This window comes from Thamnophis elegans, chromosome 3 (genome assembly GCF_009769535.1).
Source record: "Thamnophis elegans isolate rThaEle1 chromosome 3, rThaEle1.pri, whole genome shotgun sequence".
Taxonomy (NCBI): Eukaryota; Metazoa; Chordata; class Lepidosauria; order Squamata; family Colubridae; genus Thamnophis; species Thamnophis elegans.
This window is the reverse complement of record NC_045543.1, coordinates 32,799,024-32,823,663: the sequence shown is the minus strand read 5'-3', so window position 1 is coordinate 32,823,663 and position 24,640 is coordinate 32,799,024. Positions and strand designations below refer to the sequence as shown.

Here is a 24,640-nt window from a genome sequence, read left to right as displayed (position 1 = left end):
AAATAACCTCTCCAACAACTACACCAATAAATCCACCCCAAATGAATTAAAAAATCCCATCATAAGAGATGAAGCAAAGCATATGAAGTCATGTTACCACCACTACTTGTAAATTCATAACATGAATTTGCATTACATGCTGCTTTCCTCCTGAGCTACTTTATCTGGTCTCCAAAACCCAGGAGAGAAGGGACTGACCAGATCCAAAAGAGCAAAAGAGCAACAAATCCCTGTTTCCTAGGCAACTTCAGATGGCATTCTTGAACCAGATGAGACCTGGCCAGAAATTACTTTATTTCATCTGACTGGATGGGCAGATGAACATGGAAAAGGTGGTCCCTCAGATAACTGAGTCTGGAGCCATGAGATTTTAAAGGTGACAAGAAGCACCTTCAACTCCAGCTTGAAGCCATCTGGCAACCAATGAAAACCCCAAAGCAGTGGGATATACTTCTTTGTTCTAGGATTACTTTTGATATTTGCCCTTAATGATGATGGACAGACAACTAGAGACTGACAGAAAGACTAGATAAAACCAGCTAGGTTTAGATAAAACTATGTTTTTTAACTGTTGCAGAATTTAAAATTAAAATTAAAGTTTGATTTTGATTTGGTTATTTGCTCCTGAAGCACCACTCCTTCTAAAGCTCCATGACCACTAGAGCCTTTGAAATATTTATTTCAAGTTCCTAAAATGGAAACCTTCTTTTATTATGAGAAGTTGAAAGAAGTTCATGAAATTGGCATTGATTAATTACACAAACTTTAGAATAAGCCCTGTTTTGTAAATAGCCCTGTTTGTAAATAACTGAAGCTCCCATTAAAGAATGTAAAATTCATTTCTTTTGATCTTAAAATTAGACTAATAAAACTGAAAATTCTGTTTTATGGATATAGGATTCTTCAATTTTTTTTAATAAGGTTTGCATTCTATTACTCAGAATTTGCAATATCATTGCATATAGTTTAACTTGTCCGACTATTGCCGTATTTCAGGCTGGAATTAAAACAGTTGTTAACATGACCTTAGCTTGATCACTGTTAGTTAAGAACACAAATATTTTGCTTGGCTAATGTTTCCAACACATGGACTCTATAAAGACATCAGAACTATGACATTTTCCTGCATGGGGGCAGGGTAAAAACATTTTTATACAATATCAGAAGGGTGAATCTATACTTGCCTTGCGGCAATGATTGCTGATATATATGGTGAGTCAACATTGAAATTGAATTATTTTCGCTAAGTTTGTTTTTTTGTTTATTTGACGGAGAGGCAAATAGCAGGCTTTTTAAGCCATCTGGTTTTGGAGCTTTTGTTTCTGAGATAAATTCCAACCCTTCTTTTTCCTTTCCTTTTTCCCAGGGTTTTTTTTTTTTTTTTGCATTTTAGGGGACCTGAAATTTTGTTTCTCTTTTGTTTTTGTGTTAATTAGTTTGATGTAAGAAATCTTTTTTTGCCCCAAGATCACAAAATATTTACACTTACTGGAATGCAATCGTCACCTTTTTCACCAGGATCACCCTATTAGAATTTAAAAAAACAAATAGACAATTACTATAGCAGAGCACCATTGATGTCTACAAAATGCATTTTCCAAATCTAGATAAGTATACATTTGTGCCCATCCCCCACGCACCCCAGAAATCTCAACGGTGCAACATATCTGGTTATTATAAACTGTTAAATGTAACATAGATTTGCTAAGCATTAAGCTTTGAGTGACCAGGTTCTGAAATCCTTAGGACAACATGCTGAGCAACTTCAGAACATAAAGGGGGAAAAAACCTCTTTTTACTTTGCAATATAGTAACAGATTTAGACATTTAATTGATATCAGTTTTGTTGGTTTTAATCTGTACTATGGATTTTCTAACCTACCATCCACAGCATTTCTTATAACTGGAATGGCTAATTTGGTCTTTTATAATGCTTTCCTTATTTTACGAAGCCCATCTGCCTTAAGAGATTATTGCAGTGAACAAATTGAAAATAAGCAAGTGTTCCAGAGATAATTTACAAATGAACATAGATAGAAAATGAATGGTGCTCACATTGTTTATTTAAACTTTTATTTTGTCATTAATCCTCATCATAAGTGGCATCTTCTAAAAGCAATGTAATGTTTACAGAAATAAGAAGTGCATATTTACTTTGTCTCCCTGTATGACGATGGTCCCTTTCTCTTGATGCTGGGTATCTGTTCCTTGGGGACCAGGGGGGCCCATGACACCACGCTCACCCTGCAAATATCCCCAATAAACAAATTGGCAAACGAATCAGCAAAAGGCATTGTAGTTTACTTACCGTAGTTTAAAAAAACTTGGGGAAGTACATCATTTTAAAAACTCATTTCAAATGTTGTTTTGCTTTGCTTTAAAGTTAATCTTCTTCAAGCAAATTAGATATACTCATTAAAGATTAAATTATCTCTGTCTAGTCCCATCATTTCAGGAGATAACATTGTACACAATAAAAGAATGCAATCTCAAATAAATAATGAATCTATAATGATTCTCTAAAGGTTTTCTGAAATATACTGTATTTTATGCAATAAGTGATTCATGTAGTGTTTGTATATCAGCTTTCTCATATCCCACAGATGTAGACAGATGTTTCAATATTAGAAACTATAGAATGGATCAATAATTTTCTCCAAAAGCAATACAACTAAGTAATTGTATGTAATTTCATGAGTATTCTGAATTCCCCAACACATTGGGTTACTAACTTTAATGGAAAACAGAGAAAAAAATCATATTGAGACAAGATGTAATGGAACTTTTGTATTTTAAATATCACAGAATCTTAAGACATGCCTTTTATTCCTTCAAAATTGTTGAATCTCCAAAAAAAGTTAAAACTTTTTTCAGCGTCCCCACCCCCAGGACACAACATTTAAATCAGGTCCATTTCAGTGTCACATTAATTATGTGCTGCATGAAGAAATCATTCCTTTGGCTTCTTGGCCTTTTGGCTAAGAGCGTGTGTGTGTGTTTGTGTGTTCGCATGTGCATGCGTGTGTGTGTCTGCGTGTGTGAATGTGTACATATGTGCGTGCATGTAGTAGATGTTTTAAATCTTTCTTAGATGGTTGCTGGCTGTAGCATTTTGAAGAGTATTTTTCCCTGCCCACTTTCTCCATGCTCCATCAATGCACATCATCAAATCTCCCCTTAGTTGCTTTGATCCGAACATTTTGCTTGAGCTTCTTGATTATTTTGATTGCTCTCTTCTATTATTTTTTATATATGTATGCATGTGAACTTAGGGGATTTGGCCTCAATATTTATCACTTTATGCTTATTTAAACTGAGCTGCATTTGCCCTTTGGCTGACAAGTTAGTCAGTTCCAACATGTTTTTGGAGCTGTTCAGAATACTTTGGGTTTTTAACCTCCCCGCCTTACCCTTCTGTTGAAATAGTTTATGAATACATTAAATACTTGAAGAACCTATTCTCAGAGAAAGACTCTTGCCAGAATTTACCCTTGTTTTGCTGTAGTTGGAGAGGCATTACTGTAATTAAAATTGAGGATTGGGTTTAAACCCAATGTTTTAAGAAGAGTCACAGCAGCAACTGGCCCTAAAACCCGTTTATACATCCAATAGCATAAGCTTGACTCCCCCAGCTTATTGGGTTTTATAGTGCAGCCTAATTCTAGTTGTAGTAACTCTGTAATCACTCTCTTACTGACCATTCAGAGATACCAAATCTCCACAGCTATGAAGGCAATGCACAGTCAAATGCTGCGATCCCTTTCCTTGGTGCGCATATTTCATTTAAAAACACACACACTTTCATGTGGCTGGCTAACATTCAGTAATAGTGGATTCCATGACAGGTTTCCTCTGAATTTGTGTAAGTTTCTTTTAGTAAGGGAGGCTGGGATGAAACAAGAGGTAAAATAGAGGACACTGGAGCCTGCAGTGAAGCCAGCACTTTGCCTGTGCTTATGACTTTCAAAAGAGCAACCTTACCTTTTCCCCTTGTGGACCTTGGAAACTCAAGCCCATATGACCCTGATGATACAAACAAGAGACAGTTGGTAAAATAAAAATCACCTTTGAAGGAACTTATTGTTTGCAAATATCATTTGGGGGCTTTTTTAAATGACTAAAACAGTTCTGCAGGTTTAACCCAGAGTCCTTTTCCTGCTGACGTCAAAGCCAGCAAATGCCTCTGGGAAGCCAAGATGGCAAGAGTTATCTCCTCTTTTTCTGATTCGTCTGACCCTGGAGTAAGATAAGATAGAGTAAGTTTAATATCCTCCTTTCTTCACGAATGTACCTAATCCTTTCCTAAAGCTGCCATCACTGTCATTCTTAAACTCTACTGAAGCAAAACCTGAATCTTTTGTGCTCAGCTTTCTTCATTATTTCTTTTTCAAGGGCAAGCTCAAGTTCAATTTTTTTTCTTTTAAAGACTCTGAAATCCCTTGCATCACCGTGGAGTTGAGGCAATTGAATGGAGCTGAGCATTTAAATGGCCGGATGCCTTTCCTGATGCCTATGCGGACTCACAGCAAATATTTTCTCTTTGCATCCAGAGCAGGGGTGTCAAACTCGATTTCATTGAGGGCCGCATCAAGGTTGTGTTTGACTTTGGGGGCTGGGGGAATGTGGCTGGGGTAGATTTGGCAGGGTAGGCATGGCTAGGATGGGCATGGCCAGCTCGACATCACTTGTGTTGGAGGGAACCTGTGGTGACCAAGTACTAAGGCAGGACTTCCCTCAGACCCTCCATCACTCTCATTATAATCTCCTTCCTTCCTTCCTTCCTTCCTTCCTTCCTTCCTTCCTTCCTTCCTTCCTTCCTTCTCCTTTCTTCTTCTTTCCCCTCTTTCCTCATTTTCCTTCCTTGCTCTCCCCCCATCTTTCCTTCTTTTTCTTTGTTTTTCCTCTTTCCCTTTCTTCTTTCCTGTCCCCTCTTGCATGCTCAAATGCAAAAGGGGAAACATTTCTCCTTTTTAGTTTGTTTTGCTAGCTCCGTTTTCAGTGACAGAGGCACCATGGGCCTTTGCTGTTTCCAGGGCGGCCCTGCAGGCCAGATCTAATCATCCCATGGGCCAGATCCAGCCCATGGGCCTTGAGTTTGACACTCCTGGTTCACAGAGATAAATATCTGCCACTACCCAGGATCACACTCACACTCCTGATTGTGAAGTGAGAGTTTCACCTCTAGGTCATCACACTGCTCAAGCTCCAGTTTAAATAACTCTTATAAAAATAATATGGCATTATAGCAACAAATACTTTGTTTTAGAAATATTTCATTGTTGTACTTTTAATTTTTATTATTGAAATTAACTACTATAGAAGAGACAATATCAGATATTTATCCCTACTTTAAAAAGTATATTGTAATTGTTAAATTTGCAGTACTACCAGGAACTGGAGCACCTCCACTAATTTGATGACTCCGAATACCTTTCTTTTGGCAGCTTATGGCATGTAAACTCCCATAGGACCATAGGTGCTTCAAAGGGGTGCTTTGCTTTGATCACAACCCCATTTCAAAGCTGCTTTGCCAAGCAAAGTGGATTCTGCTTTTCAAGAACAAATGGATGACTACGTGTGCTATTTCGAATTGTTTTAGCTGCCTCCTTTACCATGTCCCAAAATCAGTGAGTTACTGACCATTTTAAAAGAGGCAGTCACAGCAAGACAAATCATTTTTAAGCAAGAGAGGCAATTTTCTTTGAAGTACTTGGATTATACATGTCTATTCAGTTTCCGGCTGTTATTTTAGCATTTATGTATCACAGATTACCGTATTTTTTTGGAGTATAAGACACACCGGAATATAAGATGCACCAAGGTTTTGAAGAGGCATTTTTTTAAAAAAGTAGGTAGGTAGATAGAGGGATAGAGAGGGAGAGAAAGAAAGAGAAATACAGTAGTTAGATAGGGAGAGAGAAAGAGAGTAGGTAGGTAGGTAGAGGAAGAGAGAGAGAGAGAGAGAGAAATACAGTAGGTAGGTAGAGAGAGAGTAGATAGGTAGGTAGAGGGATAGAGAGAGATAGAGAAAGAGAGAAAGAGAGAGAGAGAAATGCAGTAGGTAGGTAGGTAGGTAGCAGGGGTGGGTTGCTGCTGGTCCCTGCCGGTTCTTGCGAGCCAGTTGGTCACTGGACCCAGAAGTAAGCCTGCCCCCCACCTCCCGGCCCTGTATACCCATCCCAGCCGGATGGTATTTTGTCCCTTCTGTCTCCACGTTGCTCAGAAAAGCAACTTCCTTTGGTCCTTTGCTAGCAGGCAGTTTCTAGGACGCCTGCCGCCACCAAAGGACATTCCCTCCCCTGGCCTGCCCCTCCCTCCCACTCGCCCACCAGCAGAAGCCTTCTGGGAGGTTTTGGCTGGCGGGCATGCAGAGGGAGGAAAGGGAATCCATGCAGAGGTAGGAAATCGCATGGATTCCCCACCCCCTTCATTGGAAACGAGGCGGCTGTCAGAGGAGAGAGCAGCGCATGCCCATTAGCTTGTCCAATGAATCCTCCCCTCCTGGTAATTCTTCTTCTATTTGAACAAGCCACGTGGGGCGCACTCCCTTGCTTTGACAGCCACCTCGTTTCCAATGGGGGGGAGGAAGAAATCCATCTTTTCCATCCATCTCCATGGATCCATGGATCCCCCCCATTGGAAACGAGCGCAGCTGTGAAAGACAAGGCGGCGCACCCCTTGTGTCATATTCAAACAGCAAATGGAACAGGAGAGGAGTTCCATACGGGGCTTTTAAACAGCCAAACTCCTCTCCCGTTAATTCTTCTGTTTGAACAAGCCTCAGGGGGTGCGCTCCCTTGTTTTGACAGTCACCACGTTTCAAATTGGGGGGGGGGGAGAAAAAACCCATCTTTTCTCTCCTTCTCCATGGATCCCCCCAATTAGAAGTGAGGGGGCTGTGAAAGACAAGGGCTTGCACCCTGCATGGCTGTTCAGGCAGCAAAAGAAGGAATAGGAGAGGCTTTTTAAACAGCCGAACTCCCCTCCTGTTCCTCAGGCAGGCCGGATCGGCAGCGCACACCAGGCTGTTGCTCCTCCTGCCGCTGCTGCTGTCAGTGTGACTCTCGTGAGGAGAAAAGAAAATAATAATAAAAGGCTCCCACCATGGAGCGACCCACCCTGCTCCCCCGCCCGGCAGATCTTTTTTCCCCTTAGTTCGGCTCTTCTTCACCCACCAAAGTGCTACCCCCATTCAGCTGTCCTTGCTGTCGCCACTCTCCCTCTGTGTGCCTAGCCGACGGCTTGAGGGGGAGCGAGTGATGGTGGCGCAGGGTAGCTGGTGGCAGCTACTGCTCCTGGGCTCACTGTGCATAGCGGGCAGTGCCCCGATTCCCCCACCACCACCGCCGCACTGCCTCAGCAGCAGCACCTGCTGAGGGGGGATGGTGGAAATGAGCAAAATACAGCCCATTCTGTTTTTCATCAAAAACATTGCATGGATATCTTATGGAGGCTTATAGAATGCTGCTGGAAGTTGGCGGGGGGATGACAAAAAACAGCCCGTTTTTGCTCATTTCTGCCCTCCCCAGCCCGCAGGAACTCTCTGAAAACCTCCATAAGGATATGCACGGCCATTTTGGTGAAGGGGACAGGGCTTCAGGAGGCAAAAATTGCTGTATTCAATGTATAAGATGCACCCAGATCTTCAGCCTCTTTTTTTGAGGAAAAAAGGTGTGTCTTATACTCCGAAAAATACGGTATGTGTAGTATGCAGAAAAGAGTGCAGAGAACAACAACAAAGGTGATTAGAGGACTGGAGGCTAAAACATATAAAGAATGGTTGCTGGAATCAGGATGTCTAATGAAAAGAAGAGCTAGGGGTGACGTGATAGCAATGTTCCACTAGCTAAGGGGTAGCCACAAAGAAGAGGGTGTCAAGCTATTTTCTAAAGCACTTGAGGGCAGGACAAGAAGCAATGGGTGGAAACTAATCAAGGAGAGAAGCAACCTGTAACTTTCCTGAAAGTTAGAACAATTCATCACTGGAACAACTTGCCTCTAGAGGTTGTGGGTGCTCCAACACTGGAAGTTTAAGAAGAGATTGGACAACCATTTGAATGAAATGCTATTGGATTTCTTGCCTGAGTAGGGGTTTGGGCTAGAAGACCTCGAAGGTCCCTTTCCAACTTTGTTATTCTGTAGTCTTATTCAGTTAATTTAGATTGTTTTGTCTATCAAGGTCTATAAAATATTTAAATAAATATTTGTACTTTGATTATTTTTCCAAATAATTTATACTGAATAAAAGTGCCAAAGAAGCCAGCCTTACCTTCTCACCTGGAGGTCCAGGTGGCCCAGGAATACCCTGTAAAATTAAACATTCTATTAATTCTTTGCATTATATTTATTTCAAAAGTTTAGTTTCATTAATGAATGAACTCTTTACAAGTAGGATTTTCATTTCATGCTGCTTCTTTCATCTGATCTGAGCATAATGCGATTGCATGACAGCCAACAATTCTATTCAGGCAAAGAATAATAGTTTCAAACATTTTAATAAAAAGCATGGAAATGTTTACAACTTATTTTGTTTTAAAGCCTATTTGCACCACTACTGTTATATATTTCTTCTCTTCTTCAACCTTTATCAAAACAGAAATTGATGGTCACTAATTTTTTCATACCTAGTGGTATGAACATCACAATCAATTAAATTCTATTAGTAAAGGATAGAATGTTAATTTCTCTAAAAGTCTTGGATGAATTTCAGTTCTTGAGATCCAAGGATGTTGATAACACTTCAAGTTCAACTGACTACCTTAATGTTCCAAACTGTGTTCTTACACTCATTTCTACAAATAACAATTGGTGAAACCTGGAAGACTTTTTTCTTTTTATTGCAAAAGCTAGCCGGGAGAAAAGAAACATTACATGCTGGTTGCTAACATCTTCTTTGCTTGAGAAGATACTTGAGTGAAGCATTTTTAGATGACGACTTTTCTGAATTCATTTCAATGCTGTTTAAAGCCAGATTGGGGGTAGAAATTGCCATGGTCGTTCTTTCTTCTTTGATAAGAATGAGATAGCAGGGTACAACCTTGGATTTCTCAGTGGTTTTAGTATTCTACACTATGATATATTTAAAGAGTTGTTAGCGCTGGAGATACTACTTTATAGTTGTTCTGTTTCTGTGTGGATGGCTATTTCATGGAGTAGAGTTGCATTATAATTGCACCATTAAATTCTTTAGAGATCTTCTTTTTTCTTCATAAGAGATTTCACATTGGTTTCTACACATTTTATCTGTTCTTCTATAACTGAATATGGGAGGTTGATAGTGTCCTTCCAATTTCTGTAAAATAAGTTCTGTGGGCATTTTCCCAAACCGGAACAAAATGAGTCTCATGTGGGTTTTGTTTGTTTTGTTCTTGAGAACGCATATTTGGTTAGTGGATTCTAAGCAAATTCTGATCAAAGCTATGAAGTTCCAGGAAACATAGGATTGCAGTTTATATATTTTTCTCTTCTATAATTTATTTTTAATGTTTACTTCCCAAGAGAAACACAAAAATGTCTAGCAATAGGAGTCAAGATGAAATACAAACTGCCCTGCCATTTTTTTCCAGATAGTCTTGATTTATTTTAGGAACCAATTATTTGTTTTGTATATTTAGCAGTTAGCAATAGCAATAGCAGTTAGACTTATATACCGCTTCATAGGGCTTTCAGCCATCTCTAAGCGGTTTACAGAGTCAGCATATTGCCCCCAACAACAATCCGGGTCCTCATTTTACCCACCTCGGAAGGATGGAAGGCTGAGTCAACCTTGAGCCGGTGAGATTTGAACCGCTGAACTGCAGATAACAGTCAGCTGAAGTGGCCTGCAGTACTGCACTCTAACCACTGCGCCACCTCGGCTCTTTCATAAACTTGGCAAGAATGTACCTAGTGCCAATCTGCAGGGTGATTTTAATTGATTTGTTCTCAGTATGGCCCATATCCCCCCATGCCATATTTTTAGGGAGCCACAGTCTTTATATCATGTACCAGTCATTTATACTGTATCATATAGCCAGCAAAAGTCATTGAGAGTCAGGAGGCATATAGGTTTACTATATTTTTTATCATGGTTGGTTCCATGGTTGTTTAGACTAGATTTGGAATTTTTATCCATCTATCAAGTCCTTCCCAAGCACCTGGGATAGGAGATGTTGTTCTTTGATGGTGTTAAAAGTATCATCACAGGATGAAAAATGTTTAAAGTAAAACTGTCTTTTGCAGTTTTACTGATCATGATTTTGTCAATTGAGGGGTCCTTGGTACTCCCTGAGCTTGCGTGTTTTCTTGCAGACATTTCATTACTGTTAACTAGGTAACATAATCAGTGCTAGTAAGGAGTGCTGTTTGCTGTCAGTTTATATTCTGGTGTCTTGCCTGTCTGTATGGGTGAAGGTGATCTTAGAGATTCCTTGGTTGTATCTTTTAATGGCTGATTTGTCAGAGCGCCAGGCTTCTAGAAATTCCCTAGCATTTTTGGACTTTGCCTGGACTAGAATTATCACATTTTCCCAATTGAAATTATGGTTAAATGTGTCTATGTGTTGTGAAATTAAAGAATTTTTGTCATGTCTTCTGGATGCATTCTGCTAGTCTTCTGCCTGTTTGTCCTTCACAATGGTTGTTGCAGTTCTTACATTGTATGTTGTAAATGAGTCTTGTTTTTTTCTTCTGGGGTTGCTGGGTCTTTTGATTTGTTTAGGATATTTTGAAGGGCTTTTGTTGGCTTGTGTGCTATGCTGATTCTATGTGATTGTAGAAGTCTATTTGTGGCTTCTGAGATATTCTTGATGCATTGTATTCTTTATCATTATTATTCAGTTTAGAATAATCAGGTCTTCAGGAGAAAAATGCAGCCCATCAATCATAGCACTGATTTAAAATAAAGAATTTGCAGGACCAGAAATTCTCTCTCAGTCCTGTAAACAATTAGAAGGTGTTATCTTCCTGTTTCCAGTAATGGAAATCTATAGCTCCATTACTCCCTCTTGCAAAGAACTTGAAAATCTTGGACTTTCCTCACAATGTTTTGGACTTCTATGAATATTCTCTTTTATTGTTCCTTTCTGAATTGATGTATTGGATCATGTTGCTTTTCTGCCTCAGTCGTTTTTGATACTTTCCAAAATTACTTTTACTTTTGACTTTTATACTTTTATAAATTTTACTTCTGGCTTAGTCCAAATGCAATGGCCCCCTACTGTACTCCTCTTATCTCATAATGGCTATTCTGCAGAAGCCGAGAAGCTGAGAAGTTGTCACACTAAGCCAGTTTTGTGTTTGCTGCCTTATGGCATTCCCCATAGCAGGACCTATTCCTGCTTTTTCAAATGCAGATATAAACGTATGTTAGTATCATTCCTGGGCTTCTTCTATCTTCAGCTCTTTCTTGCTATATGGTGGGAAACTTAACTGAGTTCTTCTACTACCCTGGTTTCTCTGTTTTATGTAATCCAGATGCCCTATACCAATTTGGGACAGTCACAAGCATAGAAGTAAGGAGATTTTTGAGAGACTATCTGCTGGTTCTCATACCTATTTGCTCCTCCCTAGTTTGTTCTCCAAAAATACTGCATTATTTTCTTCTATGGGAGCAATTTAGGCTATTAAAGTAATTCTTAATTGTATCCATCCCAGATATGATTGTCTTAAGAGCACAGCCTCACTAGCAACAATTCAAAGATGATCTAAAGCTGCCGAGTTTGCCTTTACTTGCAAAAGCCATTTAATAATTTCTGAGGAGTGGAAATTGGGATAGTGGTAGTGCAGCTGCAGAAGCTTTTCTCTTATCGTCAGTCTCTTTGCCACCATGTTGTTTCATAATTAGGGATTTCTTTCATTTCTTTAAATAATATTTTGAATAATAATCAAATGTTGGTTTGAATGCACAAGATATCATAATATAGGATATAACTTGCACACTCTATGAAGACCTGCACATTACATAGAACATCATACTTGCAATACCGATACACAGTAGGGCTATGCAGTACTTCAGAAATAATTTTGAATAGAGGCCTTGGACTATGCAGGAGTCCAAACATAGTACAAGTCTGAATCAAAATTGTGCCTGCTTTGAAGAATTAGGGACAGATGCTCTGCCTGTATTTCCTGAACATCAAAGCATCTTTTTCAAAATCACATCTAAAGTGCCATGCAGCCATAGCACTTGAATTGAAACCTTACCTATTATAATAAGACCTAATGTTGGGGAAGAGAGGGAAAAAAAAGACCTAACATGACATAAGACACAATAACAGAAAGAATAAGTGAAAAAGGTTTCTTCAAAAGGAGCAAGGAGGATGAAAAATATAATATCGTAAAATTTTCAATACTGGAAAAAGAGTTTGTTTGACTGAAGATTGAGGGAAAGAATAAGGTATTGGAAAGGAACATGAACAACTTTGGCTCACCCTTCCATTTGCATGTTCCCACTACAAAATGATTCATTCATTCTGTGAACAGTCTTGGAAAGCCAAGCTAAGCTAAAACAAAAGCTAAGCAGGTTAAGTGGTTTGATTCTTGCTTCACAGGATCTGCTTCAATGAGTTCTGCAGAATGGAGCTGTGGAATGGGTCACCTACCCATTAGCAAGAACTCCCAAGGTCTCGTGGCATTGGCTGGGTATAAGGTTGGTGCAAAGAAGGAGGGATGGCTCAGTCATTCAATATTGCCTTGACATTTTTCATATACATACATTTTGCAAACCTATAATCACCCTTTCTGTAGACCATCAAAATATTGAAATTGTTCTGAAATTGTTCATGCTAATATCAATTCCATTTGGGTACACCTGGAGAAATGTTGCTTCGACTCAAAAAAAAGGGGGGGAATTCTCTGAAATCACCTGATGTGAGATCTAGCTGAACCCAGTGCATGTTTAACATACCTAAAGTTGGAGGACAACTTTAGATTAGGGATCAATTTAGACAACACCTAATTGAAATCATGAATTCTTGCAATATGCAGTTTAAAATCTCTGAAGCTGATCACTTACATGTCTTCCAGGAGGTCCAGGTGGTCCAATAGGGCCAGTATTACCTGGAAGTCCAGGTGTTCCCTGAATATGAAAAAAAGGTTGAGAAGTGATGTCAGTAACACAGTTTCTTAGCCACTTTGCTATATAATGTCATAGTTTCCTACACATGAACATGGCTTGGGAGCCAAACTCAAACAAAAATTTATCTCATTTCCCCTTTATGTCTCATTGTAATCTCTGACATTGATGTAATGGTGATATTCAAAGGCCTAAATATCTTAGCTTTTCTTTATATAAACAGCACTCAACCACTAGATAATTAATTTGGATTATTTTCTTCAGTATCTTTTCCAGCCCTAAACTATTTTCTTCAATATGAAGCAAACAGAATTGTGCACAATATGTTATTCATTGATATCCACATCACAGACAGAATATTTCAAGCTCTCTCCTAGTAATTTTTAGTGTTGATATTATCCTTTTCACAATTACTACATCTTGGGCAAATATTTCCATTAAATATCCATCAGGTCTTCAAAATTTCTTTCCAGATTAGTCCAGATCCTCAAAGGGAGCAACATGCCCAGGATACCAGAGTTGATCAGGGTCAAATCTTTGTGGATTCTTCTATGCCCCTTCTCTTCTGCAGTCATATGGCGTTTCACTATTTATATTCCTAACTTTTCGATTCTGTCTTTCTGATGGATTATGGGGGGGTAAAGACTTGTATAGAAATACAAGTCACTTCCTTTTCTAAGGCTTCTGCAGTAACAAGATTCTCCTTTGCCTCCTCTCATCACCCCACATTTATCAAAATTGTGATCTTTGCTAGTTAGAATAAAACTTACTGGTAGTCCAGTATGTCCAGGCAATCCTTTCTCACCCTTTTGAAAACCACCTGGCAGGATTGAAATAATTTCTCCTGGGTCTCCCTATATGACACAGATTTAAAAATAATAGATTACAATTAGTACAAGAGCATTGCTGCTGCTGTTCACCTGTTTGAGTAAAAATTGAGGACTTATCAATAACCGTAATTAATTTTAAATTTTACATTTGATGATATATTAAAGTTTTTAAGGATTTCATTAAAATGCTGCAAAATAGCAAGAAAACTTTTTGAGGTCTTTAAGCTGGCTTTTAACCAAAAGAACAAGACATGGACAAAGCAGAAATAGCAATAAAACAGAAATCTAATTATTATCTAGTTCAGGGCTATCAAACTCACATCGTTGTGGTGGCGTCATGTGACATATCAGACTTTCCCCCCTTCATTAAACTGGGTGTGGGTGCGCCAGTGTGTGAGGCATCTGGCCCACAGACCAGGAGTTTGACAGCCCTGCTCTAGTTATACAATAATTTTTGTCCCATGGAAGTTTTTAAAACCTCTGGTGGCACAGTGGTTAGAATGCAGTATTGCAGGCTACTCTGCCTACAGCCAGGAATTCAATCCTTACCGAGCTTGAGGTTGACTCGGCCTTCCAGCCTTCCAGAGTGCAATACTGCAGGTTACTTCTGATGATCACAGGCTGCCAGCAGTTTGGCAGATCGAATCTCACCAGGCTCAAGGTTGACTCAGCCTTCTATCCTTCTGAGGTTGGTAAAATGAGGACCGAGATTGTTGGGGGCAATATGCTGACTCTGTAAACTGCTTAGAGAGGGCTGTAAAGCACTATGCACATAAGTCTAAGTGCTATTGCTACACTATTTGCCCCTCAGATTGATAGTAAACTTTTAAAATGTACAAAAGACGGACAAAATTATTGGTTGCAAAAGGCAGCTGATAGGTTCCATTAGTTGCATCCTTTTTATTAGAAAAAGGATGGTTCTCCTTGTTTTTTTTTTGAGAACTAAACTTGTTTTATAGTGTTTCAGCAATTCAACATGAAAACCACGTGAGATCTTTGATCCACCTATTTGATATATGTTTGAACAGACCTGAGCAAAAACAGGTGCCTACTGTGGGGCCCTCCTCTCAATGCTAAGCTATATAGTTCTTCCAATCCTTCCTGTGAATTGAATGGAAAAGTTGTAACTGAACAAAAATGCTTCTTTTGGAAAGAATTTTACAGTATGGTTGGAGCAATGGAGCAGCCCATCATTATGAAAAAAACTGACCATTTTTCTTTGACAAAAAAAGATACTCATGCAGAGTTCCAAACTGGGAATCTTTCCTTAGTCTGGATGAAGGTCTATTCTTATTTCCTGTGACATATTCTGTCATTATATTTGCCTCATGACTTCTTTTGTGGTAAATGGCCCATTAAAAACCTCAGGAAAGGGGATTTAAAAAAAAAAAAAACCCAGGAAACTTGCATCAGGCCCCACTTCCAATCAAAGTGTGTTCTCTGCAGCTCCTTTTTCCTCAAAAGAGAAATGAAGTATGTTTTTCCAAAAGTCCAATAATGCAAGTGATTCTTTGTTTTCAAAGAGAAAAGGATGCTAGCTCCAAATTTAGAACGGGCAACATAAGGACTGCTAATATTTTACAAGGGAGAGGAGAACCAATTACTCAGGCAACATCACGCGGGAAACTGATTTTTCCTTTCTGTTTTTACAATGAGAGGGACCTCTTGGTTTTCTTTAATAAATCAAGCTGTTCATTACTCTGTGACATTTTGAGTTAGCCCAAATGCTTAACCTTCTATGGATGTTGTTTTTTTGTCCTATGACCAATTGAACAAATGATTTTTTTGAGTTCTGTTAGAGTAGCAAATCCACATATCATATAAACAATAAATGATAGGTATGTTCTTAATTAGAAAATGTACCTTTATTCCTGGAACTCCTGGAAGTCCCTAGAAAATATAACATTGTCTGAGAAATTAAAAAAAAATAGCCAGTTGTTTTAATTATTGTTCCACAATTAAATTTTGTATTGCAAACTGAGCCATCGATTTTCATATTTATTTTTTATTATACTTGCTTTGATTTCAGTTAAAACAAATGATTTTAAAATGCTTACGAGATTGCCAGGTAAGCCGGGTAAACCAGGTGGGCCATGAGGACCTCTTTCTCCCTAATGGAAGAGAAAAAAAAATGTCTTTAATTCATGGATTTTTAAAAAGAGCTTCAAAATACTTGTTTAAAACAGTTTACCTTTGTTCCATTGCATCCTGGGATCCCAGGAGGACCAGCCGGGCCATCACCTCCAGGGATGCCCTGAGGTTCAGAAAGAAAAGCAAACAGTGATCAGTAGGTTATTCCTGCTGAAATAAAACCTTGAATGTCTTTCAGCTGCAACCTTGATTTTATACCCACCGGAAGGCCAGGATTCCCAGGATAGCCTGCTGAACCAGGAGGCCCCTAAGTTTTGAGGAAACGATAAAAAGAATGTAAATAGTACCATCAAGAAATTGTTTCTCCTCAACATTCATGAGGGACATTTTAAACCATCAGAAACACATATAATAACAGTCACATTCTCAACCATTTTTTTAGTTTTAATACAGTTGATACATACTGAAAGCAGTTCTGTACCATAAGGTCTTCCCTTTCATGTTAGTATGCAACATCATAATACATATAGAGCAGGGGAAGGACTTGTAATGTCATTATGCTGCTTCTGTAATTCTGAACCCCATTGACATTCCCCTCCAAAATACCATTGCCAAGTATTGGCAAAAAGTCCATTAAGGGTTTCCAGAATTTTATAGATTGTTCTTATTTTATCACTGATAAAATAAATCAGCTTTATGTTCCTTCCTTTTATCTTTAACAGCTTTAATCTTTAATTCATCAAAATTTAATTCCCCCATTCAAACTTTCTTTCTCCCATCTCAAAGTTTTCTTCTGAACTCTTGAAAACATATTTTGTAAATCCAGTAACAATATCCTTGCCCTGGTTGTTTTCCATTGTCATTTATAATTCCACTTTAACAATTAACTCTGTTTTATATCCCACCCTTTCTTTATTTTCCAATATTTCTATATTTTTGGGGATTTCTCTTCCTCATCTTTGACATTTTTAACTTTTTTAAAGTCTTTAAGAAATATGTTGGCAGCTATAGAAATTATTGCTGTCAATTTAGTTGTAAGTTTCTCTCCTAATTCCTCAAAGATACTTTGAAATGAAGTGTCATGCCTTTGTCTGTTTTTTGCAAGCTTCACTGTTCCTTTTCCCGACTGGAGCTTTAGGTCCCTGAACTGTCCCATTTTCATACTGTATTCACAAAATCTCAGGCTTGTTTTGTTTTATTTACTCACATTTTCAAAATTCTTAGCAAGTTCTAATACTCAAAATTTGTCTGGTCAGATAAATTTGTCTGGTTCTTTGAAAGATCTCTTTAACTTTACATTAATTGTAGACCCAAAAAGTGAGATTTGACTAATTTAATGTTCTTCAAGGCTGTGCTACAGTTAATGGCTTGGTGGTTTCCTTCATCTCCCAATGCTCAGACTATGGGAGAAACCCTGTCCTGCCATCTGCTGCATATGCGAGTGCTCCTTCATCCTCACCTTGTCCACAGAAGTTCTATTGGACCGAGTTTGCCACCAGTCCATTGGTTATTGCCACATTATTACCACATTGTTGTCTCTGCACTTTCAGAGATGTCTTATCTGCCATTTTCCTCATCCAGAAACCAGTAACCTTTTTAAACTTAGGATGGTGCTGAATGAGTAATATTTACAAACAATCCTCAATGTTATGGCCATCATCGTACCCTCACAGTCTCATGATCATGGGCCAAGTGCTCGGCAACCAGCCTGGATTTCTAACCATTGAATGTCCCTCAGTCACATGATTGCGATTTGTTGCCTTCTCTGCAGGCTTTCCATAAGCAAAGTGAATTGGGAAGCTGGCAGGATGCCAGGAATTGTGGTTACATGAAGTCCTTGCATAACAACCAATGTGATTCATTTAACTATTGTAACCGGGAATTATTGGAACTGCTTTTACTAAGAGACATGCTCATGTGATATTATGCTTTATGACATTGCTTAGTGATGAAAAATCTTACCGCTTCAAGCAAGGACTACCTGCAATAACTTGAGAAGATATAATAATTTTTTCTGATGCTGGGAAAATCGAAATCAATTGAAACAGAGGCTGATAAACAGGGTGGCTAGATGTTATCGTGAGGCACTTGTGTGAACTTCTAAACTCAGAGAAGCATTTACTCTCTGACAATCCTTGAGAACAACAACTTCAGATCCCAACCACCAAAAGATATTTAAGCCACCAAAGCATTCTAATTTTTTTATGGGAGTATATTTCATTTTTCTTTGAATATTTTAGCTAGATTGTTAATAAACTGTTGAATACTTTCCTCTTCTTACTTGCAAACAACAGATCAAATGACATTTGATAAGATTTAAGTGTAAATAGCTACTTCACTGTCATTTTCACATCATTGAGCATTAACACTGATTACCATTAAGTAGATCAAACTGCATTCTAGTAAGAAAGTGAAAAAGTAATTATAAACATTCAGGACATGCAAATTGTGCTCTACAAAGGGTGATGCACATTACCATGTAATAAATACAACAAATTAAGAATAACTAACATATTCAATGCTAAATAACTAGTATGCATCAGGCTCAGCAGAATGCAGTGTATTCGATTATAACCTAGTGTGTTACATGTACCCAGTTATTGTGATTTGCAATCCATAACTAATGGTTTGGAACATTATGTAGACAAGGCTACTATGGCTTATTACACAAACTACAACCGTCATTATATGTATAGCAGCAATAGCATTTCATGCAAACTTACTCTCGTTCCTTTTGTTCCTGGTAGTCCTGGTTCTCCAGTATCACCCTACGGAAAGATACAAAAACTTGTTTGTTTATTGTTATCAGGATTTCAAGTACTATTCTGCAAGTTAATGTTTGGCATAAGGTTCATTTTACCTTCGTTCCGGAGGCTCCTGGAGGCCCTTCTGGTCCTTGTACTCCAGGAAATCCAACTAAGCCTTGTAAACCTGGCAAACCTCTTTCACCCTGTGAAAATTAAATACACAATATATAATATATATGTGATATATGCATTTCCTTCAACACCCAAAATGATGCTGCTGATAGTGGTGGTGGTGGTGGTGGAGGAGGAGGAGGAGGAGGAGGAGAAATATGTATAACATATAGCAGTGAGAACAAAAGCCAATAAGAATCTACTTCTTAATGTCATGAAGTCAGAAAGGACATTGCTACTGGAACATCAATGAGTTAAAAAAGGGGCTAAATTACATTTTTTCACATTCATAAGGCAGAGTTCCTATTCTGGGCTTACCATTTATATTTGTAAAGATATTAATGCAACTAAAATGATGCACGTTCCTTATGTTTAAGATCTTTCACATCAATCTGAAAATCAGTACAAAATTAAGACTGACACATTTACAAAATTAAGACTGACACATTCCCCTTCCAGATTTTTTAGATTAGATTTTTAGATTTATTTATTTATAGGCCGCCCTTTTCCCTGAGGGGACTCAGGGCGGCTTACAATCAAAAAGGAAGGGGAGTGTAGGACAATACGAAAAAAGAAATGTGCACAAAGTAAATTAGACAATAAAACTCAACATTCACTCAGCATTCGGGAGGGGCGAAATAAGATTATCCCCAGGCCTGACGGGTTAGCCAGTTCTTGAGGGCTGTGCGGAAGGCCTGGACGGTGGTGAGGGTACGAATCTCCACGGGGAGATTGTTCCATAGTGTCGGAGCCGCAACAGAGAAGGCTCTCCTCCGAGTAGTCGCCAGTCGGCACTGACTGGCGGATGGAATACGGAGGAGGCCAGCTCTATGCGATCTGATGGGACGCAGGGAGGTAATTGGCAGAAGGCGGTCTCTCAAATAGCCAGATCCACTACCATGGAGTGCTTTATAGGTGGTGAGTAGGACCTTGAAGTGCACCCGGAGACCATCTCTTTTTTGCTTTTTTATTTGTTTACATGCCATTAAAACAATTTCCATCACGGTAGCCATGTTATTATTTTGCTACAAAAACAAAAGTCATGTGCTACTTTAAAGACTAACAATTATAATCCCAAATGGATCATAGTTCCTTTTATCAGACAAATTTGTGATTTCATCAGAATTTGTGGTTTCAAATTGTAAAGTTTTTTTAGCTAATAACATAGTGTAATCAAAGAACTTAATTAAAATTATAATATTTCTTCAGTTACAAATACAAGGGTTTAATATTTGCAGAATATTCAGTTTGAAAAATAAATAAAAACTTAGAATTAGTTTACCACAACATCCCAAAATTCTATTACAACATATTAAAACTGATTAACAGCAGAGTAATTCTAATAATACTTTAGAATAGTTCAATGATCCCAATGTCTGTCCAGTGACAATAGATTAACACTTCAAAATAGTTTTGTATCCTTCCTACATACAAATCACAAAATTGCAGCCAAAGAGGCTGTTCTTTCTTCAAGACTGGAGCCTTGTCTTTAACCTCAAAGGGAGAAAATCAGTGACAATTTTGGCAACACTTTGCAGGCTATAAGATTGCAGCCTAAATCAGTTTAATTGGAATCATTTATATATGTTTCGTATGCATTTTTATTTACTATAAAACATTTGCAACTTCATGGACAAGTAGCAAGCAATATTCCTAACTTTATTTCCTTTGTTAATTGTTTACAATATATTTTAATTAGTAAACTATATTTCAGAAAAAGTTGTAAGAGAGTTTGAGAATATGATGTCTACAAAGTTCTGCCTAGAGTTTTCTGAGAACTATTGTCCAGGAGGTGCCACTATTAACTTTTGCTCCCTCTTTTCACCAGTTTTCAGCTCTTCTGGAATAGGCACAAAAGCAGTTTCAAAGAACAACATTAGAAACAGCTGGTCAGGCCTAATAATATTTTCTTTAAACTCTGGTATCAAATTCCAAGGTTTCCTAAACTTCAGTTTTTAAAGAGCAGGACTGGGAGGGGTGTAAGGGTGAAGGTTCGTTCTCTGAGCTTGTGGGTTGGTTTCTGAACATTTTTTTACAGGATAGGTAACACTTTTCAGCAGAGTTTAGGGGATGGCAGTGCCAGTGTTCTTCTGCTTATAAGGATTTCAGGTATGGGTGTGTCAAGTAAGGGTCTCACGATGGGTCAGCTCTGAGTCATCAATGATGGGTCTTGTGATAACGTAAGATTATATCAGGTCACGGTCATTGGGAGGTAAACTGCTGGTGCATGGGAGTTGCATGGGTTGGTTGAGCGTCAGTTCTGTCTCTGGTGGGCTGTGCAGTTGATTTGGATTCTGAGGGATTCACAGCTGATTGTAGGTCAATGTGTCTGTTGATTGAATTGCTTGTGGAATGCCAGGCTTCAATGAACACACAAGCCTGGCAGGTGGCAATGTGGCTGATGATTTTTGTGTTGATCCAATTGAATTGGTGCTGTTTGGTGTCAGTGTGGATAGAGATTAAGGATCTGGAATCCTGGCATTTTTGACTAGTGGATCCTGGTTTTAAATTGATGTGATGTTTGTCCAATGTATAATTGGTTGCAATGGGTACAGTTCAGAGGTGGTATTCAGCAGGTTCTGGAGAAAAGGTAGTGGAAATTTTGAGTAGTTCAGAGAACTGGTAAATACCATCCCTTATGGCCCTGACTCCATCTATTTTCTGCCTCCCGAATCCCAGCTGATTGGGAGGAAATGGGGATTTTGCAGTAACCTTCCCCTGGAGTGGGGAGGGGATGGAGATTTTACAGTATCATTCCCCTGACATGCCCAAGAAGCCACGCCATGCCACACTCATCAAGTCACACCCTTGGGGGGGGGGGAGTCTGCCAGGGCACAGGCCAGAGCTAACTAAGGGGCGCGGGTCGGGAGTGCTGGGAAGGGTTGAGATTCCGGGGGAGACATTAAGCCATTCCATTGGGGGGGGTTCACCATCTCTGCTATTTGTGGGAGAAGCAGATATGGTGGGGGCCCTGCAGCTGACCCATTACTGTGAAGCTACACATAATTCTTAATCTTAATTCTTACTCTTTAAATTCTGGGGCAAGGAATCATTACTTAGTTTATTACCAGTAATGGTAGAAGAAGGAAGAATGTAGGCCATTGAATTCAATCTCTTTCTTAGTGCAGAACCAACTTAAATATTGAAGACTAATGGCTATTATGCTTCAAATATTGTGTTTATTTTAAGCACCACTCATTAAAAAGTTCAAAGAGATTGGAACGTACAATGAAAATGTTAATGAGAATAAACAGGAGATTGGATACATCAATCTTACAATGAATGACTGAAGGAACTGAATGTTTAGCCTTAAGAAGATTGAAGATGACCAGACAGGATATGATAACACTCTTCAGAAAAATGAAAGAATGTTATAAGAAGAGCACAACTTGCTCTCTATCTCCAGAGTTCAAAATATGAAATAATTGTCAATGTTGGGTATGCTTTAATTTGGATTTTTACAGAAACAGGGAGTAAAATTTGATCCTGAGGCCTGAGATTCTATGATATTTATCTTTGATGGAATCTCTTATCCATTACCACTGGTAGCAGTTTATTATGTATCATTATGCTGGTACCTACATTCAATAAGACACAAAATAAAAGAATACAATAAAATATCTATTGATAAAATAATTTATTACAATTATAACATATAAAATAAGCCTGTTTCTTAAAGGCTCATGACCCTGACATATAATAAACCAGAATAATATGATAACCAATAAAGTGACCAACAAAGTACTGAATGACCAATGAAATTTGGGGGAGAGGGCATAACATTGAAAACTTAGTATCCAATCAGATTATGAAATATGTGTATGGCACTAAGAGACACAAGTATGTATACATAAAAATGTTGACACAAACAAAAGAGGAACTACTTCTTGGGTACTGCAGATGTACTACTGAATTCCTTCTGTCTTTGGTTCTAAGACAGAGAAATACACTTTTGTTTTGAAATACAGTAGTGGCAAATATCTGTAGCTCAGTGTAGGATTAGGTGAAGGTTTGTTCTCAGAGTTTGTGAGGCTGTGTATGAGGATGGTCTTTTCGTCATCAGATAAAGATCTGCTGGATAGATTTTTGATCCATAGTTCTGAGTTGTTATTTTGTGATTTTGGAGTGATGGTATTGAGTTTCTCTTGTAGTGAGTTGCGTTTTGGGCTTTGTATTTTGTTGGCATTCCTGTGGATCGTACATCATTTGAAGCCATTATTCAGCTAATAATAATTATTCTGTATCAGATTTAGTTTGCTATGTTAATATGATACTATGTATTACTGATTAGGTTTTATAGCGTGCCATATGAATACTATAATTACATCCACATGTGATTACATTTTCAGTCACAAACAACAACCTGCTTATTTTTCTTCTACTTAAGAAATTTTTCAGATGGATCTAGAAAAGTGAAACTTTTTGTTAGTTTTCATTAACGTCACTTCCCAGAACAGTTTTATCTTTACGCAATGTGTCTAGTCAGAAACAGCATTTGTTGAGGCTAGAAACTCAATTATCTACTATTTATTTTATTTATTTATTTAAAACATTTATAAAGCCACCCATCTTTTAACCTACTCTGGTCAGCTTCCAATCTATTAGCCTGTAAATTTCTTGCAATTCCCTAAAATAAATGTTTGGAAATTTTAAAAAATTTAATGTTTGAAATCATTTTCAAATTGGGGTGGGGGGTGGCACGTGATGGGTGATGGGGAAATTTCATACCAATCACATGAGATTATATAACACTATCCCAAACTTGAAAAAGATGTTGATCTTTGAGTTAATTTTTAACCAAAATGGATGTGAAAGTGACTTAATGAGAGACCGCCTGCTGCCAATTACCTCCCAAAGACCCATTAGAGCCCACAGATTAGGTCTCCTCCGGATTCCATCTACAGGCCAATGTCGATTGGTGACCACCCGGAGGAGGGCCTTCTTTGTGGTTGCTCCGGCCCTCTGGAACGAACTCCTGTGCTGTTCTGGCAGACCTGGGGTTGACGAGTTGCCTTCCCCACTCGAATTGTGTGACTGTTGATTGTTTTTAAACTTTTCTCTGTATCTTGTTTGTTGTGTTACCTTGTGTGTACTCCCCCCCTCCCTTGGGTTTGTTAGCCGCCCTGAGTCCCTCTGGGAATAAGGTGGCATATAAATGCAATAAACCTTTAACCTTTAACCTTTAACTATTAAGCCTATAATGGCACACTGAAAATAATTCTGTCTAAAGATCTTTCTTATGAAATAAACATTTCTTCATTTTGTAATAGTAACAGTTACTATTTATGTTGGATCGCACTTTCTGCCTACTCCAAAATATATCAGCTCAGAAAGCAAGAGTTCAGAACATTTTGATAAAAAACTGTCTATTAAAATATTATATTATGGTTCTTTTCCAAAATTTTGTAGGGTTTTGCTAATGACATTTAAAGAGAAAGAAAAATTGTGGTTTGAAAATACATTTAATACCATTATTATACTGAGCTAGAAAACAATGTGTTTGATGTTGGCTTTTGAACATCCAATAAGGCCAATCATTATGAGATGTGACTTATATTTTATGCAAGGGTGCAAATATTGCAACCCAAGAATCCTATGGAGCCCACCAGCATTCCTTATGCAGGGCCCATACTGGACTAAGTTGGAATTAAAACAAACAAACACTCTATTTTACTGCAACATGTTTTGTCATTTAGTATCAACAACAGCTTTTACTATACAAATTTTAATTTATACCTAACTTAAAG

General features: G+C 38.3%; 1 protein-coding gene across 1 annotated transcript in view; it reads right to left on the bottom strand.

Moving 5' to 3' along the window:
• Positions 1–24,640, bottom strand: part of COL4A1 (collagen type IV alpha 1 chain) — a 152,361-nt gene that overhangs the window by 84,459 nt on the left and 43,262 nt on the right. The window contains exons 3-14 of the mRNA XM_032213042.1: positions 18,836–18,925; positions 18,699–18,743; positions 16,238–16,282; positions 16,076–16,138; positions 15,942–15,995; positions 15,748–15,774; positions 13,825–13,908; positions 12,995–13,057; positions 8,270–8,305; positions 3,982–4,023; positions 2,155–2,244; positions 1,490–1,525 (exon numbers count right to left, since the gene is read on the bottom strand). Coding sequence (XP_032068933.1) covers positions 1,490–1,525; positions 2,155–2,244; positions 3,982–4,023; positions 8,270–8,305; positions 12,995–13,057; positions 13,825–13,908; positions 15,748–15,774; positions 15,942–15,995; positions 16,076–16,138; positions 16,238–16,282; positions 18,699–18,743; positions 18,836–18,925 — 675 coding nt within the window. The remainder of the gene's footprint in view (positions 1–1,489; positions 1,526–2,154; positions 2,245–3,981; positions 4,024–8,269; positions 8,306–12,994; positions 13,058–13,824; positions 13,909–15,747; positions 15,775–15,941; positions 15,996–16,075; positions 16,139–16,237; positions 16,283–18,698; positions 18,744–18,835; positions 18,926–24,640) is intronic.